This window comes from Trifolium pratense, linkage group LG6 (assembly GCF_020283565.1).
Source record: "Trifolium pratense cultivar HEN17-A07 linkage group LG6, ARS_RC_1.1, whole genome shotgun sequence".
In the NCBI taxonomy this organism is placed as follows: domain Eukaryota; kingdom Viridiplantae; phylum Streptophyta; class Magnoliopsida; order Fabales; family Fabaceae; genus Trifolium; species Trifolium pratense.
The window spans coordinates 4041486-4069475 of NC_060064.1; the positions used below are offsets into that span (position 1 = coordinate 4041486).

At 32.5% G+C, this 27990-nt stretch overlaps 4 protein-coding genes across 5 annotated transcripts; 2 read left to right on the top strand and 2 right to left on the bottom strand.

The window, feature by feature from the left end:
* The first annotated feature begins 951 nt into the window (after window positions 1-951).
* Window positions 952-3104, top strand: LOC123891139 (probable galacturonosyltransferase-like 7). The gene has a single exon (XM_045940961.1). The coding sequence runs from the start codon at window positions 1568-1570 to the stop codon at window positions 2648-2650; it is 1083 nt and encodes a 360-aa protein (XP_045796917.1). The 5' UTR covers window positions 952-1567; the 3' UTR covers window positions 2651-3104.
* A 6943-nt stretch (window positions 3105-10047) lies between these two features.
* Window positions 10048-15173, bottom strand: LOC123891141 (cellulose synthase-like protein D5). The gene is made up of 3 exons (XM_045940962.1): window positions 13849-15173; window positions 12632-13436; window positions 10048-12106 (listed from the first exon to the last, which is right to left on the bottom strand). Exons 1-3 carry the CDS (start codon window positions 14799-14801, stop codon window positions 10328-10330), a joined length of 3537 nt encoding a protein of 1178 aa, XP_045796918.1. The 5' UTR covers window positions 14802-15173; the 3' UTR covers window positions 10048-10327.
* Window positions 15174-17638: 2465 nt separating this feature from the next.
* Window positions 17639-23076, bottom strand: LOC123891142 (syntaxin-43-like). The gene is made up of 8 exons (XM_045940963.1): window positions 22693-23076; window positions 21473-21749; window positions 20744-20833; window positions 20429-20506; window positions 18959-19036; window positions 18813-18878; window positions 18339-18419; window positions 17639-18161 (listed from the first exon to the last, which is right to left on the bottom strand). Exons 1-8 carry the CDS (start codon window positions 22890-22892, stop codon window positions 18054-18056), a joined length of 978 nt encoding a protein of 325 aa, XP_045796919.1. The 5' UTR covers window positions 22893-23076; the 3' UTR covers window positions 17639-18053.
* Window positions 23077-25027: 1951 nt separating this feature from the next.
* LOC123891143 (protein DEHYDRATION-INDUCED 19 homolog 5) lies at window positions 25028-27734 on the top strand. 2 transcript variants are annotated; one of them, XM_045940965.1, is made up of 5 exons: window positions 25028-25325; window positions 25482-25630; window positions 26419-26496; window positions 26646-26901; window positions 27398-27734. In XM_045940965.1, exons 1-5 carry the CDS (start codon window positions 25271-25273, stop codon window positions 27502-27504), a joined length of 645 nt encoding a protein of 214 aa, XP_045796921.1. In that variant the 5' UTR covers window positions 25028-25270; the 3' UTR covers window positions 27505-27734. The 2 variants fall into 2 exon arrangements, with proteins under 2 accessions (XP_045796921.1, XP_045796920.1); XM_045940964.1 differs by having other exon boundaries at window positions 25031-25325; window positions 26646-26905; window positions 27399-27734.
* Window positions 27735-27990: the final 256 nt, after the last annotated feature.

The following is a 27990-nucleotide window of genomic DNA, read 5'->3' on the forward strand; positions in this document are numbered from 1 at the left end:
TATTGGCAACAAAAAATATTCACATTTATAACAAAAATAAACTAAGATCTTATAAAGAAAATCAACATCCAAACTAAGATCTTATTGGAAAAAAAATACATCAAAAATAAAAAGCAAAGTGGTACATGTGACTATACAGTTGCAATTCATATAAAAAAAACTAAGATCTTATACGATTACACTATTAAAATAAAATATGATTCTAAAATATTATAAGAGATCTATTACATTAAATTATAAACAAAACTACGATATAAATTAATGAAAAATCTCATATTTCTAAACAACTTTTTTTTAAAAAATTTATACTTATATACTAATATTAAATATAATCATATTTTAAATTAATGTCTATCTTTTAACTATATATGATTATACTTATCACAATTATTATTTTTTATTTATAAAAATATTTTAATTATATATTTTAATCGAACCCGTGCAACGCACGGGTTTATCCCTAGTAGTTACTAATTTGTTATCAACCGATCGTTGTTTTAAATTGACCGTTAACTATTAACAATATGTCACTTAAATTATGTGATGTTATTATCCAAATGACACCTAACATTTTACATCAACCTATTTAATGCCATTAAAAAACAAATAATAACATAAGAACTAAATTAAGAAACATTTAGCAGATATAGAAATTAATTTAAATTATTGAAAAAGTAAGTAACCCATTTAAAAATGATACAAAGAGTAATTTAATTGTTTAGTCTACAAAAATTACTGGACAACCTGTAAATGTAAATAGAAAGGTACTCCTCCTACCAAGTAGTACATTAAATTTGCCACCACACTTTTCCTCATCCTTGTAACGATGACAGTAATTATGCCTAATTTTCACCAAAATTAATTAAATACTAGTAATGCATAGTAGTATAGTAATTTTAATTAATTAATTAATTTAATTAATTAATGATAATACCAGTACTAGTTTGTTTGGAACCGTGCATTACTGCATTGTGGTAAGTAGTAGTACTTGATCAGTGTTGGAAAAGGCAATTGCAATTGCAAAGCTGGAAAGGAAAAAGCTCTCTTTCTCTCTGCACCACTCCGTGCCACTGCCCTTTCCAGTTTCTGTCTTTCAATAATCTCTTCTCTTTTCTTTCTTTTATTACTACTCTTATTACTCTTCCACAACCACATTCAATATTTCAAATGACACTAACAAAAGACACAGAAAAAGATTAGAACAAAGAATATTTAATCTCTACTCCACCCACTGTGCCACCACACCATGGATGATTCTTCTCTTCCCTTCTTCCTCCTCCTTCTTCAATTCTCTTCTTTCTACTCACACTCACGCCATCCTTACTCTCACTAACACTCATACCAATAAACAAACCACTTTCCATTTTTATATTAATTCTCCCCCCAAATCCATAAAAGGAAACAAACAACAAAACAAACCCTTAAATCATTTCCTATTATATTCGTTCTATTCCCTTATATACTTCACCGTTTCAATTTCTTCAGGAGGAGTAAGAGGGGGTTTTTTCTTTTTCAATTTCAACCTTTGCGGTGGCGAATTTATTTTTTAATAAACAAAGAAAAAAAAATGTTGTGGATTATGAAATTTTCACAGATTTTCTCCGCCGCAATGTTGGTAATCATTCTCTCCCCCTCTCTCCAATCTTCATACTACCCTGCAGAAGCAATTCGATCTTCTTATTCATATCTTCAAATCCCTAACGATTACCGATTTTCTTTTCGTAAATCACCTTCTTTCCACAATGCCGAAGAATGCGATTCGATTTCAACAGATATCAGTGTATGCGATCCTAGTTTGGTTCATGTTGCTATAACCCTAGATATTGATTATCTTCGTGGTTCAATCGCAGCCGTTCATTCCATTCTACGACATGCCTTTTGTCCTCAGAGTATTTTCTTTCATTTTCTTGTTACTGATACCAATCTTGAAGATTTGGTTCAATCCACTTTTCCTGAGTTGAAATTCAAGGTTTATTACTTCGATTCTAATATTGTTAAGAATTTGATTTCAACTTCTGTCAGACAAGCTTTGGAGCAACCGTTGAATTATGCGAGAAATTATCTTGCGGATCTGTTAGAGAGTTGTGTTCAGAGAGTGATTTACTTGGATTCAGATCTTGTTGTTGTTGATGATGTAGCGAAACTATGGAGTACAGATTTAGGTTTAAAAACGATCGGAGCACCGGAATATTGTCACGCGAATTTCACTAAGTATTTCACGGCGAGGTTTTGGTCGGAGCCGTCGTTTGCGGCGACGTTTGAGAAACGGAAGGTTTGTTACTTTAATACTGGTGTTATGGTTATGGATCTGGTACGGTGGAGAAAAGAAGGGTACACGAAGAAGATTGAAAAATGGATGGAGATACAGAAAAGTGAAAGGATCTATGAACTTGGTTCATTGCCACCGTATTTGTTAGTATTCGCCGGACACGTGGCGGGGATCGAACACCGGTGGAATCAACATGGTTTGGGTGGTGATAATGTGAAGGGTAGTTGTAGAGATTTGCATGCTGGTCCGGTGAGTTTGTTACATTGGTCAGGTAGTGGGAAGCCATGGTTAAGACTTGATTCAAGAAATCCTTGTCCTCTTGATGCACTTTGGGCACCGTTTGATTTGTATGGACATGGAAATAGCTATGAATCATTATAGAAAGAAAGATACTCACTACGGTAATTCATTGGTTCATGTTTCTCTGCTGTGTTAAAAGCTAAATTTTCTCTCTGTACTCTTGATTTCATTGAATTCTCTGATTATTTTGGTTAATTTTTTTGTTCTTCTTATGTGTTTATGAGACTATTAACCAGATAGTAGTTACGGTATATTAGTCATTAATTTTCAGTACTTGTTCATATGATATAAACCCTTTTGTCAAGCAATTGATACTAATTGTTTGTGCTTGTATTCTATTTAGTTTAATTTGATTGATTTAATTCCTGCACTGAATAAGTTAGATGAAACAAAGAAGAAGCTAGTTCTTCTGGGTTGTGATTTCTTCATGTAATAATGTAGCAGAATTCTTAGGAGATGGTGTTGGAAGTTTGTAAAGATGGAATTCGGTTAAGCTTATCCATAACATGAAACAAATATTGTTTTTTTCTGAGTAGTTTAGTGGTTGGAAATTCCCTTATTGAAGTGAATAAGTTGAGAATTTCGTATTCGAACTCTGATCCTCGCACATATAATTCCAGGTCCCGATCAACTGAATTATGTTCACGGGTCAATTCAATGATTTTTTATTACTAACCCATTAAATTTAATTACTTCAAATGTTGTATGTTGATAAATAAATGTGTATGTTTGGTATCACGATAAACATGTCAGAATCATGGTAATCATGGTAATCTATCGTGATTTTTTTTATAAAATATAGAATGTAACTTCGGCAAAATTATGGTAGGTGACTGTGATTTTGATAAATTCAATGTGATACCAAGCATGGCTTGATGTGATTTCTTAGTGTTCTGTCTGGTGTATGCCAAATTTGAAACACCTATCAGTGCGGTAGAGGAGTTCTGAGTTTTTTGTGTGTTATTATCTGTTGAATTTGTGTGTGTTGGGAAGTGGCATATATTGCTACTTGCCAAAGGGAACAAGGAATCGATACTCAACATTTGTGCTTAATATTTAATTCATCTAATATAGTATAGTATAGTTGATAATAATAGTATAAGCATAAGGTGGAAGTGGAAGACACGTATGTTGTTTATTGATGCATGGTGGATAGATTAGCTGTCCACGTCTGCAATAAGTTAAGGTGAAAAGGAATAGTAATGCAGCAATAGCAATTGGAGTTTTTGAGATAGATAGATAGATAGATATATTTTGTGATTATATTGAAGACATGATTCACATGAAGTAGTATCTAATCTAATATAGTCGGCAGAAGAAGCATGGAAACAAACAATTGAACGAGAGAAGCTAAGTTATGGTCTGGTTTGTGTTTGGTTTGGTGGCAGTGGCGGAACGGAGTGTTTGTGAGATTATGCACTTGTTGTATTATTGTATTCTTCTCTGTAGTGTCTATAGTATTCAATATTTTCCGTCACTGTCACTTTGTCCTTTACACCGCTTGCATATTAGCTGGCAATGCTTTGTTCTCTTCTGTTTTCTTCTTCACCGTCAGATTTATTTATGCTGCTACATTTTTGGCCCCACAATCAATATTAACTTGCATGTCCTTTTCCTCAATCCTGACACTATTGGATTCTTTTATTTTGCTTGCTTTTCTAAATTATTATTTTAATATCTATCCTAAGAACATATGTGTTATTAGCCGTTAGCATTTAGCATCAAAAGTTAACTACCCACCACATAAGACCATTTCAATGGAGAAACCCATTAAATGAGTGTAACACTAATATGTATACTTGATCACTCCAATTCACCATCTCAATTAACTTTATATTATCTATAAGTAATTTCATACGATTATATTTTAATATTTTAACATTATTTAAAAGAGGTGGAACTCGTAGAGAAAACTTAGGATGCATTTGATTTGCTAAAAAACAAGGATTGGACAGGATAACTTCAGTTATACAAATTTGGAGCCAAGGGACAACACAAAAATAGAATTATTTGTCCCTCACTAAACCATAACACAACTTTTTGTCCTAAGTATAACTTGTCTACAATACCAAAATATCATTTTGTTTACCAAATATCATATAAAACAAAAAATTGTTCAATATCATAAAAAATTGTTATGTCTTGTTCTGTTATGTGTTGTGTTTATGCTGTTATGTCTTCTGCTGTTCTGTCCAGTACTTACTGTTAAACGGATCAACGCACCCTTAAAGTAGCACTTCTTCTTCATAATAATAATAAGACCCTCCCATTAAAAATGGTCTAGTGGTAGAACTTGGTAAGATTATGTGCCTTTGGAAGGTAGTTTCTAAAGGATTCTCTCTTCGCCTTTTTTTGTGTGTGGGGTTCACTAGAAATAGCTTTTATTTTTCAATATAATATTATTATTATTATCATGTTAACAGTAACAGGTGCTAAGAAAACAATATTTTTCATATATTTAAAAACAATGAATTAATAAACCAAAAAAAAAACAATGAATTAAAATGTTGTTGGTGAAACTTGACCACAAGAAATGTTTTTGGTGAGGCACATTTAATAATTTTTTTGAAGTATTGAATTGAATGCTCATTAGATGCTAACGTTAACAATTATAGATTATAGATGCGTGAAACATTTAGGCTTAAATACAGTTTTAGCCCCTCAAGTTTCACAATTGCTTGATTTTGGCCCCCCACATTTCAATTGCTTGATTTTTACCCTCTAAATTTCACAATTGCTTGATTTTAGCCCTCCAAGTTTCAATTGCTCGATTTTGGCCCCCCAAGTTTACCCCCTTTTGCATTTGCTAGCCCCCGTTGACTTTTTTGACTATAAATTACTTATGTGACATTTTAAAAAAATTAAAAATATGTTTTAATTAAAAAATAATAATATTTGCTTTTATAAAAATGTATTAAAAATTGTTTTTTAATAAAAAGTTTAATAATTATTTTTTATTTAAAAAAAAGTTTACAAAGTTTTTAAAAAATAATTCATAAAATGTTTTTTTTTACTTTTTTATATAACAAAATTATTTTACAAACTACATATAATAAAAAAAAATTATAATTTAGTTTTTAAAAAACAATTTGTAATTTATTTATTTATTTTTAAATACTTATTTAATTTTAAAATGCCACATAACCAATTTTTAATCAAAATATTCAACGGGAGGCTAGCAAATGCAAAAGAGGGTAAACTTGGGGGGCCAAAATCGAGCAATTAAAACTTGGAGGGCTAAAATCAAGCAATTGTGAAACTTAGGGGGTTAAAATCAAGCAATTAAAATATGGGGGACCAAAATCAAGCAATTGTGAAACTTGGGGGGCCAAAACTGCATTTAAGCCAAACATTTTTCCTTAAAAATGAGTATATTCACTATAAATAGCAATGTCAGACTTCCATTTTTTGGCCTAAAAAATTATACGATAATAAGTCTCTAAAAAAATAAAAAAAATCAGTGTTTTTTAATCTATTTTTGTTAAAAAATACTTTAAGGGTTCGTTTGGTGCACATGACAAGAGACAAGATAGGATAACTGTATCATATCCTGCTGCAAATCCAGTGTTTAGTGATACAACAGGATATGATAAGTTAATCCTAAAGTTTATCATATCATGTCTCTCTAGTTATAATTCTTATCTTGAATTTGAGCTGAGTTACCAGCAGGATAGGATAAGAAAAAAAAATTACTGATTTATTTTATAAAATACATTTTAAAATACATAAAATAAAATTAATAAAATATAAATAATAAAATATTTAATTTTTAAATATATATGTGATTTTTTCAAAGAGATAATTTTGTAATTTATATATTCTAAAAAATCAAAATTTTACTAAAATTACAATATTTTAAAGTAAAATGATTATTAAAAAAATTGACAAATAGGGATATTAATTCAAATTTTATAAAAAATTAAATATAATTCTTTTGCAATAGTAGTTTTATTATTTACGTATGAGATATATCATATATTTATTTGGCTTATCTAACATGTATATATTATTGAGTTATTTATTTGATCATGATTCATATAAAAAATTAAACTTGATTATTTTCTCATGATTTTTATTTGAAAATATATAAAGTTATTTTATTACTTATTTATACTTTTTATTTATAAAATTCAAAGTATTACAAAATAATTTTTTAAAAAAATAACAATTGTTTTACAAGAGTAATTTTGTCATTTAAATATGTTATATATCTTATCATATTGTTATGAGCAAGTATGTATTAAAAACAAAATATAATAGTTATCATATTTGTTATCCTGTGTGCACCAAACACAAGATATGATAACTGAGTATAATTGTTATCCTGTTGTTATCTTATCCTATCATTATCTTGTTTTATATCATATCCTGTCACTATGCTATCCTGCGCATCAAACAGACCCTAAGGCCCGTTTGATGGCCAGGATAAGATATAGAGCTGGATAGAGATAGAATATGATATAGACGTAATAATCTTATATCATATCATGTGTTTGATATACATATCATAACAAATATGGTATGATATATATCATAATTAAATGACAAAATTACCTTTATAAATCCAATTTAACAATTTTTTTTAAAGTGGCTAGGTGAATTAATATATTAGAATAAATAATAAAGTCAACAAGAATTTTTTTTGGCCCAAACAAACTTAATTCATTTCATTGATAATAATAATAATAATAATAATAATAATAATAATAGGTTCAATACAAGATGAACAATAATTATAAACTCAGGGATTAACGATAAAATGAGTCGCTTGAGCTAAAGCGTGGGCTACTCGATTGACTTATCGTCGAACTAGTGGTAATTCGAACATTCACTAGCTATGGTTGTTGTAACAGGGATACCCAAATTCCGTTGGGGATACACGATCCCCGTTGGTTATAAGTTTGGGGTTATGTTTTTTAACCCCACTTAGAATTGAGATGAGTTTGGGGAAATTCTAATTTTATGGGCTTAGGTTTGGGAGGGCAAAATCCACCTTCGCCCCGCCCTGTTGTCATGCCTATATAGCAGATTTGGTTCAAATGTGCCTTGCCAATTCTGTTCAAGTTCTGCGTGTGCTGTGTTATTTATAATTAAAATAATTTCTTTTATGTAAATCTTATGTTTTTTTATTAAATGATTAATTTTTTACATTTGAAGTTGGACCTCCAAATAATCGGAAGATTATAAATATCTGTCATTGTGTATTTACTATTTGTATACATGAGATGAGGGTCCTTGGTGCAAGGGATTTTAATGGAGTGAATTCAGGTCAAACGATCTCTTTTTTTTTTGCTTCACGATGGGAGAATAGATGTATTTTTAACTGAGCTCGAAACATTTTGCGTTCCTCCATTTTAAAAATTATTATTAAACCCATTGCTTTATTTTCCTCTAATCAAACACCATGTGAAATGTTTCTCATTCTTTATCACCAAGTTTTTCGGGTCAATTCTCTTTGCCCTTGGTGTCCACACATGGTGCTATATATTATTTATTGAATTGAACTTTCCACAAACATATCTATTTAATTTGTTCAAAAATTCATGATTCTGATTTGTCAAAACAGCAATGAGAATAGTCAACTTTAAAATTCTAACCAAAAAGAATGGATTACAATGTCCTTGGCTTTAAGCATTGCTAGCTGTTGCTATATATATATAGCCGTTATTTAAATAATGGAATGATGTACAATGTGGGGTTTAATTAGGATAAGTATTTTTTTTCATACTAATCTTAAGCTCTATCAAAGAATTAGTTAAGTTAAAAGAGATTTTCGCTGTCTTATCTAAACGATCTTAAATTAACTAAGGATAATATTTACAAACCAATATTAATGGGTTGCAATGTGACAACTATTGCTGCTGCAAAAGTGAATTATTGTTTATTTTTGACATGGGCATCTTTTGTATGTTGCTTTTAGGATTGGATAAGAATTTGACTATTATAAATATTTCAAATTTTATTTTAAATTATTTAAAAAGTTTTAGCAAGTTTTAATCTCCTATAATTGATTTTTATTTTGTTTGGAGAAGTATCTTATAATTAAAATTTTTAATATTTATAAGAATTAAAAATTTATTTAACCTTAATTTTTATTATATATGGTAAATTGGATACAAGTTTTTTTTTCTTTCTTCATTTTTTTCTTATGAGAAGAAAAAGAATCAAGCTTTTGAACCAATTTCAAAGATAACATTCGTGAATCTCTTCGTTTCAACTCCTTCAGAGCCACAAACATAGCATTTGCTTTGCCTTCAATAATTGAGCATCTCCCTTAAATCTAAGTAGTTTCATACTTTCAGAGCCATTACAAATTGTCCCATATAATCTCTCACGCACCAGCCCACACTCGTCTTGCCTTACTCCATGTGAAAACCCGGTTTACGCCACTGTACTGCCTGTTGTTGTGCGGGCTGTTTGTTGTTGTCACAAAACCTTTGCACAACATCCCATTTATTCCATAACATGCGCGTTTTAGCTCGTAAATTTTGTCCCGGTTCTTTCTCACTATACCACACACAATTGTTACGAGTGTTCCACAATACCCATACCAGCATATTAACAACGAATCTAAAAAGTGCATTTTTGCTTATAAAGTGTTAGGAAAGGAATATCAAATTAACCTGCCAATTATTTGTTCTCATAAGTGGATTTGTGTGGAAAGACACCCTCTTCAAATTCTCCAAAGTTAAACTCAATTTAGATACAAAATCAACGCTAATTAGAAAATCTTAAACTACTTAGCAGCAAACTAATTAAATACCGTCATTATAATGTCGTACAATTTTTTTTTGTGTTTGCAAGGGAACGTAGATAGGATATATGGGGGTGCTATAATACTTATTCTCATATCCGCGATTTGAAAAAATATTGCATAATTGCATGGATAACAAGTTTAATGAAGAACAAAAGTTTAATTAATCTAATTAACTCTTAACAACATATTAACAACTTTATACTAAGCTTCAGTCCTAAATATAAAAGAAAAATTGAAACAACAAAGTTAATATTATCTAAAGATATATCTTGGTGGAGGTAGAATATAGATATGCAAGAGATTGAGCCTCATATCATATCTTTGATCAATTGACTGCTATATCTTTTTTGGGCATATATGATCATGTTACTTATGGTTCAGGAGTCATACGATATAGGATGATATTTCCATGGCAAAATAACATAACTAGGTCTATGTACCAATCATTTGCATACTAAGGACAAAATGAAAATTTAATGCATATCTCCAAAATGACATTTTGGTAAGCTGTCGGTGGAATCTTGTACTTTTCTTGTATATGAGCTGGCTTTCTAGAGAAATACTACAATTAGACAAACATTCAAATGAATTTTCATCCCTCATTAGTATAATCAAATTAATCTTTAATTACATTTTACCAACTTATGATTTTTTTATAGGTGAAAGTAAAAAGTCTATATCAAGAAGATGGAAATTCAGAAATAAAAGTGACAAAAAATACTAGAATTAATGCATCTTTAGACTAAAAGGTGAAAGTGAAATATCTCAGTCATTTGAGATATTAACAATAGAATGTGACTTACTACTGTCGTCAACAAAAAAACAATACTGATAAAACTAACTACAGCACCAAGTTTGCATATTCCTATTTTTCTCTATCTCTCTAATATATATGAGAGTGTCACAAACAATCAAAAGAACAAGGTAAAATATGGCCACAATATTACAAGATAGACAAATACAGATGCAACATGAAGTAGAGAAACTTCACTTTCTTCAAACTAAGGAAACCGAAATTGAGAGTAATCTTGTGGTCTTCCACCAGCAGGAGGGTTAATATAAACCCAAAGCATTGAAATAATGATTGAGAGTAATCCAGACCAAACATAGATAATGGTTGGAACCTTTCCTCTTCTTCCCATAAGTCCTTTTGCAAAAGGGTAAAGATGACATAACACCCAGAAGCTGAAAAACAACCCTCCAACTAGTCTACTCCATTGTGGAAATGGACTATATAAAGTCCTAGCTACTCCAACAGCAATAGCAATAGTATTCACCATCATGATTGTGATTGGTGGAACCATTAGAAAGCTCCATTTCACCACATAAAGATCAGCAAATTCATCTTCTCCATCTTCTGGTGTAGCTGACTTTGATGTAAGTGTGAATGAGATATCAACTCCTGCTATTACCTTCAACAAGCCTTGTAAAACAGCTGCAGGATGTGCACTTGTTCCGCCGATTAACCAAAACTGTTCATTTCTCCACCAATCATGTAAAGTGATACCTGACCACTTGATCTCAAGTAGTGCAAGCATGCATAGTGTGACTGTGATTGCAAGCAAGAACACTAGAAAGGTTACACTGAGAGATTGGACTATAAACTGTCCTGAGAATAAGGACAATGCAGGTAGAAAGCAATACACAATCAGAAACATTGAAGTGAAAGGGTACATTCCAACATTGAAATATGCTACCCTTTGCAAAAATTTCATTCTAGGACTTGCCAATAAAGCGTTGTTCCTTGAGAAGAAGATTTCGACCGACCCTGTCGCCCAACGAAGCACCTGGTGTAGCCTGTCTGTTAAATTGATTGGAGCTGTTCCTCTAAAAGCATCTCTTTTGGTAACACAGTACACTGATCTCCATCCTCTATTGTGCATTCTGTAACCGGTCACAACATCTTCTGTAACTGAACCATATATCCACCCGACTCGTTTCCCCCACTCAGTTCTATCCTCATAGTAACAAGATATGACACTGATTGCCTCGGCAACGGTGGCAGCATCTAAAGTTTCACGAGGTTTGGTGAGAGAACCAGGAGGCCTTCCTTGTGTTACATTTCCATTTGAATCTTGAAGCAACCTTCCCTGGTATTCCGCAACTGGAATGGATTCAGCTAGAGTAGTAGAGTTCCCAAACCTTTTGGGAAGAAGCAAGGACTCAATATCTGCATCGTCGTCGTTGTGATCGCAATTTATTGGCACACAAACTTCATCTTCTTCCTTTTTTGACACCTTTGGTTTTCTCAGAAACAACTTAATTTTCCTCCTACCAAACCATCCATGATGTTCAGAAGCTCTAGGAGGACTAAAACCATAAAGAGCTGTTCTTCTGAAAATGCAGCCAGTTCCAACATACATTGGACCTTGTAAACCATCAAGAGCTCTCATGCTCACATCAAAGAACACTGTGTTGTGATTTGCATATCGATCACTCGGGTCAATACCTTCAAACCTTTGAGGGAATTGAACATAACATATCCGGTCACCTCCTCTGTCAAGCATAAAGCACATACCTTCCCTTAAGGCCAAGGAGTTGTAGACATAATGATCACAGTCAAGATTGAGAATGAATGGTCCATTAGACATTATGGCACTAGTTCGAACAAGAGCATTCATGGCGCCCGCTTTCTTGTTGTGATCATATCCTGGTCTCTTCTCACGTGATACATAAACAAGCATTGGCAACCTAACATCGACATCTGTTGTGTCAATCAAATTCTCCCCATCAGCTTCTGAACCATATTCTGGTTCTACATTCGGTGGAGCCAACAGTGCCTACAAAAAGCGATTAAGCATTATTTATTGATATTTTTCCATCTAATATCTAGGATTCAAACACTAAATTAGTATACATAGATAGACAACAACGTTATAACACATAAGACACAAAACCAAGTAATTTATAATGTTGAACTAGTTACCTGAATCTTTGATTCAAACAATATAGTTAGTGATAATGTTGAACTAGTTACCTGAATCTTCGATTCAAACATTATAACACATAAGACAAAAACCAAGTAATTGATACTGTTGAACTAGTTACCTGAATCTTTGATTCAAACAATATAGTTAGTGATAGTGATCTATATCATATATCAGTGATTCAAACATTACATTAGTACACTTAAGACACAACACACCAAGTAATTGGTAACATTGAAGATGTTACTACCTGAATCTATGATTCAAACACTATAGTGATAATGAACTATATCAAGGATTCAATTGATACACAATAAAACAAAAAATTAGTGCACATAAGACACCACGCCAAGTAATTGATAATGCTGAAGAAGTTACCTGAATAATACCAGCATGGTCACCTCTAGAGTGGTCAGGTTCTGCTGAAGACCAAGTTCCAGGCCAGTGAGAACCATCAGACATCCAAGTTGCTTTAGGAACCTTAAGGAGTTCAGATATATCAGCACCGGTTTCCATCTGTTTCTTCTTGGCTCGTAACTCCTCATGAGCATTGTAAGCATCTGATCTTCTCCTTATAGATTCAGGTAAGGAATTAATCCTCACTTTGAATTCATCATACTCTCTCTTCACCCTTCTTCTCTCCCTAACAAAGTCCAACCGAACCTTGTTCTTGAGAAAATCGCGCTTCTGACCGAAATATGCTTCAGGATTTCTTGGCTCAATTTTGTGTTTTCTACAGAAAGGAACCCACACTCTTGCAAAACTAGCAGTCTCAGCAAGAGCTTCAAATGTCAAAAGAGCTCCACCATCATCAGACAAATAACAAGCAACTTTTTCCACTGGATAATCAACTGCAAGAATTGACAAAATGGTGTTTGCAGTTACAAGAGGAGGCTCCTTTTCTGGATCTGCAGTTGAAACAAAGATATCTATTCCAGGTAGATCAGACCTTCCTTTCGGGTTCCGCAGATGCGGCGACTCAAACCTTTCTTTCAAAACAGACAAATCAGTAACTCTGTTGACAGGACACAACTTTGGCAGCTGATCAAGAATCCATGAAAATGCAAACCATAGCTCACAAGTTACTGACATTCCCCACAACCACATTGCCTCATGGTTCCGGTGTCGAACCCTCCATGTAAGAAACATACCAAGTGCAGCTAGACGCAGCAGAATAAGCAACCTTTAACAAACAACAAAACAAACACATTAGGATTTGAAAACTTAGAAGAATTCACTCAACAAAACACAACATTAGGATTTGAATATTGCATGACTGATTTTAATATGAACACATTTTATAGAGACTAAAACAAAACATTAATGTGAAACATATTTAAAGCATATTTGCTAGTAATGTAAACATATTTAAACCAAAAAATATTCAAAATCTTGGATTTTCACATTAGTCCCTTCAAATATGTGCTACATCATAAAGACAGAATTGGATATTGCATGACTAATTAATCTGAACAAATTTTATAGAGACTAAAATAAAACACTAATGTGAAAATTCAGTTACTAAAAGCATAAAATTCTATATTTGCTAGTAATAACATAAACTTATGTTAAGCTTGGATTTTGAAAAGACTCACCTATAAGGACTGAGAATTGCAGCAGAAACCCCAACTTTTCTTGTCAAAGGTCTTCTACTTTTCCTTCCAAAATCAGGAGGGGGTTCATAACCATTAGAACCAAAACCATCTTTAGGCCAAACAGCATTTCCATAACCATAAGTTCCTTTAGTTTCAAATAACCAACGAGTATGATCAAAATCAGGTGGATGATTCTGAGCTTTAAAAGACTTCACAACAGAAAGTCTCTTATCCATCTTGAATTCCGCCATCGACGGTAACGGTAAAGCTTGATCTTCACACTCAGAAACCTCTTCTTCCTCCTCTTCACCATCACTATTAACATTGTAAGATTCTTTACAACCAGGACATTTACCACCTCCACCATTTCCACAAATCTCTTTGTAACAATCCCTACAAATCTTGAAACCACACTCACATGTACAACCCTTGATCGCTTCCTCATCACAGCCTTTCATTGCACAGATCAATTTAGATTTCAACGGTAAATCATCACGATCATTCGAACATTCCATAACATGTCCTCGTGTAACTGAATTAAAACCTCCAGTGAAAATTGTACCTGAGATGTAGCTCTTGTTGGTGTTGATTTTGGTATTTTCTTCAGGAAGGCTTGTTTGAGAAGATGAAAGCGGCATTCGATCTGGTGTTGGAGGAATATGAACAGTGTAAGAAACATATTCTGAGGTTGTTTCTTCTGTTACATCATCTTTGGACATGGAAGAATAGTTACCTCCAGTTCCACCACCGGATAATCTTCGAATAGCGCCGCCGCTGCTGGAAAGTCTGTTTGAAATGTTACTGAGAGGGGAATTAGGGTTAGGGTTGTTGTTAGAAACAGAAGGACGTGGAATTGGACTTGTTAGACCGATGCTTCTTCGATTTCCTCCTCCGGTTTTTGCGCCGGAGGAGACGGTTATTTTAACCGGAGAAGAAGAAGATGTGTTAACCATGTTTTTTGGACTTAGTAAAGAAAAAAAGAATGAGAAAGGAAAGTGAGATCTAATAGAGGAGATTGTTTCAGTGTTTCATAAGGAAAGTGAAAGTGAAGTGAATGAGGAAAGAGTTTGATGAAGTAGTAGTAAGGTTTTGGAAATTTGAACAAACGGTCGAATTAATTTGAATTGGAAAGAAAAAGGGGTTGCGTTGGGATTTAAATGTAATAACGGTCGATAGATCTGGACCGTTGATCTGACTGGAACTTGGATATGCTTTCGTTTTTTGCTTTTTGCTTTCTAATATGAGAAACGGTTTTGTTTTGAGAGTGGTCAACTAAAGGAGTATCCACTTTTTGAACTGAAACGGTCCAATGACATTCATGTGTGTGAACAAAGATGTGTATGTGTTGTTGTGTTTGTGTATATCACTTAGTAAGTTGAGTTTGAAGTGAAACGGTCCAAAAAATATTACAAATTATTGGTACTATTACTACTGCAAACTAAAAAAATATTAAAAAAATCAGCTGATTTAGTATTTTGAAATTCTGTTAACGGCAGCTTTCATAATTGATTCAAAAAATAATTGATCAGGCATAATAATTAAATGATGAGGGGTAAAATAAAAAATTCAAAAATCAGACTAGTCTCAGAGATCTTATTTTTTTTCATAAAATATTTGTTACTGCAACGTGATATTTTTCAGAGTTAATTACTTGAGTTTTGTTTAAAATTTTGCTAAATCGTAAAAATAATTACATTTGATCTTTACCTAAACAGAAGGCTTAAATATCACATTAGTTCTTCTATGTTCCCGGTTTTTTGGTTTTAGTCCTGTATGTTTTTTTTTTTTAAACAGTCTCTGCATGTCCAATTTCTTTTGATTTTCGTCCATCCCTCTCAAAAATGTTGATGTGGCTAACGGCATGACATGTGGCAAATGAAGGACCAAAACAAAACAAAATTATTGAAGGACCAAAACAAAAAAATAAAGTTTAAAATCCCTAAAATTTAAAAAAAAACAAAAAAAATTGTTTTTACTTTAACGTTTTCTAATTTTAAAAATAAATAAAAAAACAACTTTTTTTTTATGTACGAAAAGTTATATTATTAACAACTTTTTAGTGTCTTAATGGTCACTTGTTATTAACTTATTAGTTTGTGCAATATTAAGGCTCCGTTTGGATTAACTTACTCCCTCCGGTCCTTATTATAAGAAACACTTTGACAAAATTACACAGACCAAGGAAGGTAAATTTTCTCATTAATGATTCTAACATTTTATGTTATATTCCAAAACTAACCTTAGACTAGCATGGGAAATAGACTTCTCTAATTAATGCACTAGCATTATAATGAATTATTTGATTGTATTTAATAAGGGTACAAATGGAATTGTGTCAAAGTGTTTCTTATAAAAAGGACCAAATAAAAATTCCAAAGTGTTTCTTATAAAAAGGACCGGAGGGAGTATTTTTTAGCTTATTCAAACAGTTTATACAATATAAATTAGGTTTTATGCTATTTTATAAGTTCACACTAGTGAAAATTGTATTTTATGAGCTATTTATCATAAACTATCTTGACAAACTTATAATACTCTTTATTGGTGAATTAAAATAAAGGTATAATAGGAAAATAAAGTGCAAAAAATTAGGTTTTATGCTATTTTATAAGTTCACACTAGTGAAAATTGTATTTTATGAGCTATTTATCATAAACTATCTTGACAAACTTATAATACTCTTTATTGGTGAATTAAAATAAAGGTATAATAGGAAAATAAAGTGCAAAAATACACTTTCTTAATTTTTTTTTCTTTCTAAAATGTCAAGTAATTTGAAACGGAGGGAGTAATATATAAATATTGCATAAGCTGTTTGTATAAACTAAAAAATAAGCTAATTCAAACGGGGCCTAAGTTGATGTGCAATTTTAAGCACACTGTCATTATAGCCAGATTTTTTAGCATGTCCTAAACCAATTTTAGCACACTATGAACAAGTTTTTACACTATAGGCTTATGAATTTTAAATTTTAGCACTCTTATATATATAGTTTAAATTTTGTTTTCTATTTGAAAAAATAATTGGTTTTTTTAAAAGTAAAAGATGTTAAATAATTGTTTTTTTTTAAAAAAAAAAAATTATTTTAGGGATTTTGTTTTTTTGGTTTTAGTCCTTCATTAAATATTTGCCACGTCAGCATGTCACAAATCATGCCGTTAGTCACATCAGGATTTTTGAGAGGGGAGGGACGAAAACAAAAGGAATTGAACATGCAGAGACTATTTTAAAAAAGAAAAATATACCGGGACTAAAACAAAAAAAAAGAACATATAGGGACCAATGTGATATTTAAGCCAATAAAGAATTACTAGCTTCTAATCTTGCTAATCATTTGCACCGTTATTCTAAAAAGCCTGTGTAGTAGTGTGGTTAATTAGTAAATAAATCTATAAAAAAGCTGTAGTAGTGCTAGAAAGTTCAAATAAGCCTCAACACAAACAAAAGTATAAAAAGGCTGTAGTATTGTGGAGTATTATTTTGTTGAATATTTATTACTAGCTTCTAGATCACAGAAATTTTGAATTTCACGAATATTTAATAAAGATATCCTGAACAAGTTGCAAGCAAGCAAGGCAACATGTGGGACCAAGCAAGGAGAAGAACGAAAGGCAGATATTGCCCGTGAATGCATTAACCACTACCCCCAAATCTAACAATAAAGGCCAAATCACTTCTCTTTTTCTCTCCTACCAAACAAGGCCTTATTATACATTTCAGAATTAATCAGTAGTATTTTGCCACCATATAGTACTAGTATTAAACAGAAAATCTTCTTGCAAAACAAAATGAAAATAGTAGTTTGGTAAATGTATTTTCTTTGTGACTAAATGGTAAATGTATTATCTAAATGTAAATTAACATGTTTGATGGATGGCTCTAAAACATGTAGCACTTTAAAATTTGTAGTTTGCACTACCACTCTTGTTTACTTGATATCATGTACAAATTTTCTTTCTAAATCTCAACTCTCAAGTATCTATCTACAATGCAACAGACTATTTTGTGGGTACGTTACATATTTGCACGAATCAGTGTTGTACATTGCCGTCCCCCATTGCCATTCAAATTTTAAAAAAATGGATGATTTTGTAAACTCGAGGCCCTTCAAACAGAAGCCGATTTGATACAAATCGACACGAGGAAAGTGAATTAGCAACTCTGATGTTAGATGGTATGTAATGCAGGTAATTGATTAATGTGGCTAGAGGATTATCTCCTTGATTATCAACAGAATTAGCATGACAAAGCACATGATAACGAGCACTGTTGCACATGTAATCATCCCTCCTTTTTTCTGAGTTCTTTCTGCCTGTAAGTAAAATGTTTTAAGAGATTTATAACAGGCTTATAAACAGTTCAAAAATTCCAAAACAAAGGTCAATAAATACACCAACTCGCAAAGACTAAGCAAATTACCAACTCGCAAAGACTAAGCAAATTCTCTATAGATTATTAAGTTAAGAGGGTAAAGAAAACTGAATATAACCTTTTGCAACTGCTTAAAGCCCTCCTCAACAGTTGTAGCAACACTCTGAATGTTGTAGTCAATTCTATCCACAATTGTTCCCTGCATGAATATCACCTTCTTGAGTCACACCTTTCATTCTATAAATCCGTTTTGTTTTATACACCCTCCATGACAAAATAAATTGTTGTTTCAGTATATAAAAAATGTTACAAAATAAAAGTCGTTTTGCTCTTTCAATGTGACATTATAATGATTTTTTTTTTCCAATTTTACCCTTAAATTAATATTGACTGCACAACTTTCAAGTAATTATATTCTATCGTACATTTATGACAATGATTAACAACTAATAGTTCATAAGGATAGTTTTGTAAAATACAGTAACTATATTTCTTTCGTTCATTTATAATTTTTCTTAATTTGTGTGGAAAACATGGGAGTAGGACGACAATTATTTTAATCGGAGAGTAATAAAAAGGGCGGAGCAGTAACCTGGTCTATCACAAGGACGGAGAGATCCTTCATGATTTGAGCAAGGTCCTGGACTGATTTAGCGACCTACAGTAAATTTCACATTGTCATGCAAGCTACAAAGTGATTCATCTAAAAGTAAAATACACCAAATTCCTTCAAATTACCTGATCAATTTCTCTTTCTCTTTCTGCTGAAATCTGCTCATTTTTCTTTAGCTTTGTCAACTGCGCTTCACTAAAACCCTGAAACCAAACAAATATCATCATTTCTTTCTTTGGATACAACTTCATCAGGATACGGAACAAACAAAATGAAAGAATATATTTTATAGCATTTCATGCTCCTTTTAAACTGTATGCTTCATGCTTCGGGTAGAAATAGTTGGTCCAAGAAACCAAATCCTTACTAGCAAAACAAACGTAATGAATCACACTAACTCCCTCTTGTAAGAACCTCCAAAATGTGAGATCCAGAAAAGTGATAAACAGTCATATCTTAGTTAGTTCAATAAACACAGGATGCTGAAAACCAGAAAAAAGACAAGTTTTCCATTTTTCTTCTTAGATTAAAAGCATATGTGACTTATACACAAAATTTAGATCATATTACCTTAAAAAAAAAATAGATCATATTGTAGTAACCTTTTTCTTTCTTATTGTTTTTAATAGAAAAGTCAAGAGAGGAGTTGTTAATAACCGACAAATCAGAACTGAAGAATAGAATAATAATGAATGACTAATCTGTTACTGAAAAATGAAAATCTGAACAATGAAGGAAGGAGAAATAATTATCATCCAAGGAATCCTTTCGAATATTTCCCCCTATCTATTGACTGTTTCCTTGTTCATGAATTGAAATATTAACATCAATTTGGATCTGATCCCAAGGTTGTCAAAATTGAGATCTAACCTACGACTGAGGGGATGAAAGATTATAAATCAGAGAATCATAACATGAATTGTAAAATCCTTACAAAAATTTAGGAATGTATATTTTTTTTTGTTCTAAAGAGCCTAGCAGCGAAACACGCACACTAAGTGCAGAGAAGTGGGAATTTGCGGGTTTGAACACGTGCCCCAGTATATTGTGAATTTGTGGTTGTGAGAGGTAAGTTGTTACAAGTAGACGGGCCCTAAATCATGATCTAAAACCCACAGCAAGCAAAGCAATTAAAAAAACTCGTGAATTGGAAGTTCTCAAGGATCCCTAATCCTCCGAACCAAAGGAAACAACAAGAGGGGAAAAAATAGTTAAATGCCTTCGAGCCCATGATCTAACCCCACAGCAAAGCAAGAAAAAACCCATGAGTCAAAAACTAAAATATGCACTTTACGTGCTGACTAACAATTAAATTAAAACTGCAGTTATACGGCTATGCCCTATGAGGAGGGTTCGACTTACTCCAAGAGTAACTATGCACTGAATAACTCATTATAAACATTAGATTTCACCAATCCAACTGTTGCATTAGAAGTTCTTATTGATTAGATTCGTTCATCAATCTAATCATCAAAAGTTATTTGTTTAGGGGGGAAATAGCATGGAAATAGCATCCTTACTTTAGTTACACAAAATGAGGTTTCTTAAAATAATATTTGTCCAACTAGAGAGATTAGTTACAATAAATAGCATACCACATCATCAAATCCATCGTCCTGCAATCCAGATTTACTCCCATTAAAGTTCATCTCCAAGTCAATCCCGTCATAACCCTGTGTGATTAAACCCAGATATAGATGTCAGTGACACATTTATAAATACAAACAGGTGCAGTTCCAATTACAAAAGACTCGAGGGTTGAGAATTGGGCTAGTGATAAGAAGTTCAATCACCTGAATACCAAAAGAAAAATAGATTAAAAAAAAAAAAAAGAGCAAAAATTCTACAAATTTTTTTTTTTGCAAATAAATAAAGAATTTGGAATTTGGCTAAACATGAAAATTTGCAACCTCTTGTTGCTGCTGCAAACGTTTCAAATATGCTGACTGCTTCCGCCGCAGGTCCATTGACAAGTTCTGAAGGTCTGTAGCAAGCGAACGCTGCCAAAGGTAGATACAAAAGCCAGTCATACCAATCCCAGGAAGTAGGAATTATACAAGCAAAAACTTGCACACCATAAATTGCCTAAAATTCATAAGCAATCAAGATAGAGGTAAACTCTTGTATATATACAAACCCAACTTTACCAAGACACTAGTAAAAAACAAAAAAACTTTACCAAAGATTGAAACTAAGAAACTATTTTCAGAGGCAAGAATATAAAATCATATAAGTGAAACTAAAAGAAAACAGCGAAAGTCAAATGAAGCTAGAATATAAATTAATGTAGAAAAATACATGAAAAACAAGGAGGAACAAGAAAAGGCAAGGTTGGGATTTTGAAAGGCGAGGGGAGGAAAAAGCTATAATTCACCAACAACGCCAGTTATTCCTAGTTAATTTTATGATAAACTTTCCACTCTCCTGGATCGGGATTAAGAGCAAGCAAAACCTATATTATTTGGTAACCTGTAATATCTCTATCCGATTTGTTTCCAAAGTAAATATTTGTCAGACACAAACATCTACCTTCCTTAAAAACTATCTAGTCAACCTCAACTGATAAAAAAGAGTTAAGAGTTGAACAAAATAAAGTGCAACGCATATGATTGTATATGAGTTTTCTACAATTAAACTACCTGCACATTTTTCTTGACATTAGATTCCTCAGAAGATCCTCTGCCAGCAGAAAGTTTTTTTAGTCTCACTTCAGACTTTCTGAGGAGAGCCGTAATTTCCCGGGTGAGAGTCTCAATCTGATGCTGATCATCTTTACCATCACCAAAGGAAGGCATTAAAGCCTTTGCATGAGCTTTGGTTAACTCAGACATTTTAACCTTTGCACGTTGTATATTTGTGGCTATTTCTTCAGAATCATCCACCCAAGATGGCGGCAAACCCACAGTAAATGCATCACTAACACACCAAAACACAGAATTTGATGATTAATTGCAACGACTTTCAAATACACATTTTGAAATCTATCATCAAGTCAAACATGTTTCTAAACAAGAGGCGTGCTAGTTGGACATCAATTTGAGACAACAATTCGACAACTTTTTAATGGTTAATGCAGTTCATACACGTGGTCAATGCAGTTCAATAAGTTTAATGAAATGTATCATCAAGTCAAACATGTGTTTTTTTGAACGGAAAATATATTATTATTAATAGCCAGTCTCTGCACAAGACGAACAGAGGCCGGGAAAGGTGGAACTACAAAACTAAGGCGCCGTATATAAGCGGAACACCAAAGAATAAAACCAAAACAGACACCACCTAAAAGTGGTCCATATCTAATCCCATTCTTAGAAGGACACTCTTAGACCACCAAAGAAGACATCAAACCCGACCCACAAAAATGCCACTAGACTCTAACTTATTGACTATCAGCTCAACTTAAATTTTCACGAATTTGAACATTATTAACCACGATTTCAGGTGTTCCAACTAAATGTAGATTTTTTAACACTTTAAAATCTAGGTTAAACACATTTAAATTGAAATTTGTGGTTAATAAATTTTACTAGATGGCTAATAAGTTGAGACACATACAAAATCTAACACTTTGTTAATGAAATGCATTACTATTTAAACTATTTGTCGAATTTTGTTGTCCCAAATTGATGTTCATTCCAATATTTCTAAACTAAGGCACATTAGGTTATTGATGGGTGGTTGAGGGAATTGCATTGCCCACAAATCAAAAACTAAACTTGTACACTCACAAAGGGTCATAAGGATAAAAAGATTGAAACTTAACTACTGGGTCAAATTCTAATACGATTATATCACTATGATCGCTATTATGCATAGAATTGAAAAAGAAGCATTGAAAGGAGAGGAAAAAAGGAAAAACCTTGAGGATGATGGACCTGGGTCTTGGGTACTAAGAGGAGCATAAGAAGATCGTTTATTGGAACGAAGAAGTGAAGTGTTAACCATTTCAATGACAGGACCACCAGAAGAAGCAGAAGCTGATGAAGAAAGTGGAGTGCGTAAGCTTTTGACGGTGTCTCTGTGCTTTCTGAACTCTAGAGTTCGATTTCTGGTTGCCATTGAATTGAATTTGAAATTGGGATTCTGAAATGGTTTGGTTGGTTCTTCGATTTCTGAGAAACTGTGTGGAAATGGAAAGTGGAATCGAATTACACCATAGGCGCAAAGGTTCTGTTCTGGTGGGGGTTTAGTTTAGGAGGAATCGTTGAAGGGGTTGTTTGGTAAATTGACCTCGTCCATCTCTTAACTAAGAAGAAAGAAGAGCTCCCGCAGTCAATTTACTACTTTTATATTTTTTTTTTTCCTTTTTTAAGAAAATAAAAATAAACCATACTCCTACACCCCAAATTATAAGAAAATAAAAATCAAGTGATAGATATTTGGATCCCTTAATTATTTGGTTTTGGGTTCGATCTTTGGCTGGTATGTATGGAGAAGCATTCGTTGGGAGAGGTCAACCCTTAAATGAATCTTAGTTATCTCGAGGGAATTAGTCTCTGCAGTTGTCGCGCAGAGGATATCTTTGGTCAACAAAAAAAATCATACTTATATTTTAAAAAAATGGACACGTGAGTTTAGATCAGTTGGTAGGGACATCACATATATTATATAAGAGTTGAGGTTCAAACACCGAACACTCTATTTATTCACCTTTAAGGTAAAAATTTTAACCACTGAACTACTAGAAGAAGAAAAAAAACCAAAACATGATAATCTTAAGAGTTTGGTCTAATGATTAAAAAACGGGTTTTGGATTCGAGAGATCTTGGGTTCAAGCCCAACTAGTGCTCTTGGAGAGAAGTAAATGTAATTACATTTGTAACTGTTCTAAGAGCTTAAGGTCTTCCATATCTTAACTTGGATATCATTCCTTCACCTTAATTTTTTTTTATAAAAAAATGTATATTTTATGTTGTTTTTAAAATAATATGTTATGAATTGGACTAAAGCTCATATCCCTCAAGGCCCAACATAAGATAAAGTTCAATAAGACTCATCCCTTTCCAATTAAAGGTCCGGTGCCTCACCATTATTTATTCTGTATCATCCTTAGCGGATAAATGACCTGTTGCATAAGATGTATTATCCTCAGTTTCACAAGGAAAATAGCCTACAAGGTTGTTATATATATCCTCGTGTATTCTCAGGCCTACATATATGCCTTCGTATTGATCAACTTTTTTCTTGTGTTTGTCTTTGTGATTTTGTTGTTTAGGTGCAGTGTTGTGTTTTTTGCCTTCTTGTGCGGCGCTATTTGATTTCTCGTATTATTGCGGTGTTAATTTGATTTTTATTGAAATATCGACTTTAGTTAATTATATATTCAATCAATAATTTGGGCATCAATGTTGAAGATCCAGAGACATTGATATTCCAGTCACTTTAATTTTAACATATTATTTGTTGTAAACATTTTGTCATTGTATGTTGTTAACTTGGATGTTGCGAGTTTATTCGCATATTCATCATCTACGTTTTTAGTAATGTTGAATATGTGATTTTTTTTGTTTTTGTTTGAAGAAGCTAAATTGGCCCACAATAGAGAATCACACTTGAGACCTTAGACTCTGTTTGGATTGATGGAATACAGCGGAGCAGAATAGAGTTGATCGGAATAAGATGAAGTGGAATGAAATAAATCTCTCATTCTATTGTTTGGATACTTTAAAAAGGAGATGAACAAAATTGAAGGTAAATGGTGATATGAGATGAAATTCATTCAATCATATTCCATTATTATTTTTCAAATCAAAACAATTTACATTATTTTATTTCATCCCTTTCCATTCCATTCGATCAAGCCAAACATAGTCAGGTCTCAAGCCATTGAAGCTAATATGAAGCTAATACCAACAGACCAACCCAAATCGATTGTTGAATATGTGGTTGTAACTTGTATTCGATGAATGGATAATATCTTTTTATTTTTATCTTAATATGCTGAAACCCCAAATTCTCTACTAGACAAAAAAAAAACTGATTAATATTAAAAAAAAAGGCAATAACTTTCTCTCCAAGCAAACAACATTTTAGAAGTCAAATCTTGTGAAAGGCTATAAATTCATAGTCCATTATTTGCTTATATATATAGAGGGATGCATGATGATGAAGGGCGTTTTGGTAAATGTAGATAGAATTCGTGTTGGCTAAATATCCAACGCAACAACCACGCACACACCGAAACCGAAATTCCTTGGTGCTTTCTTTCCTCAAACCCTTTTTTCTTTGCCTTTGCCACTAACACGTAGTATCTACATATGTAAGTGCTTGTACTATTGAATCCCTTCCTTCTATTATATCTATCTCTATCTCTATCTCTATCTAACAATACAACAACCCTTAACCTCAAAAAAAAAAAAAAAACACAATACAACAACCCTAGTACTCACAACAACAATAACAAAAAAACACGACAATTTTCGGTCAGACACAACACAATGGAAGACGAGACTTTGAGTTGTACTTCTTCTAGAACCTACCAATCCCACTTAGGTGAGTTAGTACCTCATTCCTCACTTTCTAACATCATTCCAATTTTTTATTTTTATCAATTTTTTTTTTTTTTTTGTTGTTGTTGTGTGTGTATCTTGTCTTAGCTAGGTACTAATTAGCTAAATGTTTTTCTTACATTATTTTTATTTGAAACAGAGCTCTTAATAGACTTTGAAGATGTTCATGATGATGATGATGATGAGTTGAGGACTACTTATCCATGCCCATTTTGTGAAGACGATTTTGAACTTGCAGAGCTATGTTGCCATATTTATTTGGACCATCCAATAGAAGCCAAGTCTGGGGTATTTCATTTATCTTCTTATTAATTAGTACTTGTAGAGCTATGTAGCAATTTATGATACACTTAATTTAGAGGTTTGGAAATTTGAATTGCTTGTTGCAATAGATTATTGGTTCAATCCAGTTCTTACTAACATTTTCCACTAGTCTAACATATTTGTATTTTCTAATTGCACTAGTTTTCTTTAATATATACCATATGATTGATATCAATGTTTTTTGGGTTAAATAGTATTTACCCCATTGTAATGTTAGCGAAGTTTGGTTTACTCCTCTATTTATTTATTTATTTTTTCGATTACTCCCTGTATCTGTCCTTTTAACCCTCATTGAATTTTGGCTTAAGATTTCGTCTTTCCCCCCTCACTAAATATGTCACGTCATCATCTATGAGGAATCTTAAGACAACATATTCCATGAAGTCTAAAAAGACGGAATCTTGACATTACAGGGAATAATCGGAAAAAAATAATATTAAAGGGGGTAAAGTGGTAAACCAAAATTCACAATATTAGTAAGATACTCCATAGTCCATATTATCACAAAGTTTGCTAAATGACCAATTAATAATGTTTCTATTGATTTGAGGGTTCAATTAGCAGACTTAGAAGTTGGTGATGACTACCTGCAATATCCCCCCTGAGATCAAAAGTGTGTATAAATTTATTTTATAACATAATAAAAATATATTTCAATTTCACTACTAGCTTATCATTTGCAGTACTATTTATACTCAGGTCAGGTTTATCGAATTATTCTCATTTAAATCCATTTTTGTTTGTTCGTGCAGATTTGTCCGGTTTGTGCCATGTGGGTTGGATCAAATATAGTTGATCACATAACAGCACAACATGATAACTTATTTAAGATATCCTTTTTGATCTTCTTCATAGGAGTAGTTTTACTTTTACTTCATCAAAATTAATACTGTTATTTGTTTTTTTCTCCTTTTATTTACTGTCACTGTTTTTTCATCTGTTGTTCATTCAATTATGTGTTTCCTTTACTGGAGATTACAGTCATCACAAATCAAAATACCACAAACATGATTCCTACTCAACTCTTCCGTTTTCAAGAAAGCAACGGGATGGACATTGGCAATCTTCTTCTGATGAGTTGCCGCCTGTGATGTCTACCTCCAAGGCTGCTTGTGATCCATTCCTGTCATTTTTATATGGTGCAGCTGCTTCCAATGAACATGAAAATGTGCAGCTTGATTCATCAAGTGGAGCAAGGATCAAAGAAATACACTCGGATGATACAGTGTTAGAAGAAAGGTAAGACACGGTATCACAATTTCAGCCTTTTTTTATCCCGACAATGAACAATATTCCGCACATAAGTATTAGATTATATCAAGTTGGAAATGGTGGTTAAGTAAATTCTTTTGAAAATAGAGACTTTAAGATTCAAACCCTTAATATTGCCTGTAAAGTTTTCCATCTAGGCATTTTAAGTGTATAGGTTAGGCTATGAGGCACTGAACGATGATTTGAGGTGAAAACCTGGTTGTGTATGCGAGTCCTTGAAAAAACACAGGGATTCATGAGTTCTTTTTGTTTCTTTCTCACAATTTTTAAATAAAAAGTATAAAGGAAATGATTATGCTATTTTGTGCTTTTTAGCGCGACCTTCATTAACTTCGTGTTGAGTTGTTATTGTTTAAAACTATATTCTTTGTTAAGAATTAAGACCTTCATTAACTTTGTGTATGCAACTACTTTTATATCTCTTGAATATCTAATCTAAAATACTTGCATACTATTGCAGAGATGTTCCACCATCAATATCTGACAAAGACCAAGTGGAGAAGGCAAGGCGTAGTGAGTTTGTACAGGGGCTTTTGATGTCTACTATACTTGATCTGGAATTTTGACGGAGACAAATAAGTATATCAGTTTTTACTTGTTAGTATCAGAGCATCTATTCGACTTCGATGGACGAAAAAAAAGGAGAGAAAAATAAGTTGATGTCCATCTTGAAGATGATACATAATCAAAGGAACAATAGTATAATTTATATGCTCTGTGATGTGAGAGCTAAGATATATGTAAATGTAATGTACATGAATGACTTTGAAATTAAATTAGTTCAGAAAATATGGCATACTTTGTCTAATATCTCTCAGGAATTACTGGTTTAATAGCTTACTTCGGGAAATAACCGAGGGAAGTGCTTTTTTCCCTTCTTTTTGACTCAGGATAGAGAAGTTCTAGGAGAGTGGAATCCTTGAATTTAAAAGGGGTAAGAGAGGTAGTATAGTTGTATAAAAAAGATGATCTTTTGCTGATTTGTAGCAGAATGGTCTAGTTTTGGATGGAGGTTTATGGATTGGGAAATGAATGGAACATTCAAGGGGTAG

Bases quoted from the DNA above. Each gene is read 5' to 3' on its own strand.
- LOC123891139 (XM_045940961.1), top strand. From the start codon at position 1,568: ATGTTGTGGATTATGAAATTTTCACAGATTTTCTCCGCCGCAATGTTG.
- LOC123891141 (XM_045940962.1), bottom strand. From the start codon at position 14,801: ATGGTTAACACATCTTCTTCTTCTCCGGTTAAAATAACCGTCTCCTCC. The intron at 13,437-13,848 runs GTGAGTCTTTTC...TGTTTGTTAAAG, and splicing joins GCAATTCTCAGTCCTTATAG to GTTGCTTATTCTGCTGCGTC. The intron at 12,107-12,631 runs GTAACTTCTTCA...CGCTTTTTGTAG, and splicing joins ACCATGCTGGTATTATTCAG to GCACTGTTGGCTCCACCGAA.
- LOC123891142 (XM_045940963.1), bottom strand. From the start codon at position 22,892: ATGGCAACCAGAAATCGAACTCTAGAGTTCAGAAAGCACAGAGACACC. The intron at 21,750-22,692 runs GTTTTTCCTTTT...TTGGTGTGTTAG, and splicing joins CCAGGTCCATCATCCTCAAG to TGATGCATTTACTGTGGGTT. The intron at 18,162-18,338 runs GTTATATTCAGT...TTTTACTTACAG, and splicing joins GCTTTAAGCAGTTGCAAAAG to GCAGAAAGAACTCAGAAAAA.
- LOC123891143 (XM_045940964.1), top strand. From the start codon at position 25,271: ATGGAAGACGAGACTTTGAGTTGTACTTCTTCTAGAACCTACCAATCC. The intron at 25,631-26,418 runs GTATTTCATTTA...TTGTTCGTGCAG, and splicing joins CAATAGAAGCCAAGTCTGGG to ATTTGTCCGGTTTGTGCCAT. The intron at 26,906-27,398 runs GTAAGACACGGT...ATACTATTGCAG, and splicing joins GATACAGTGTTAGAAGAAAG to AGATGTTCCACCATCAATAT.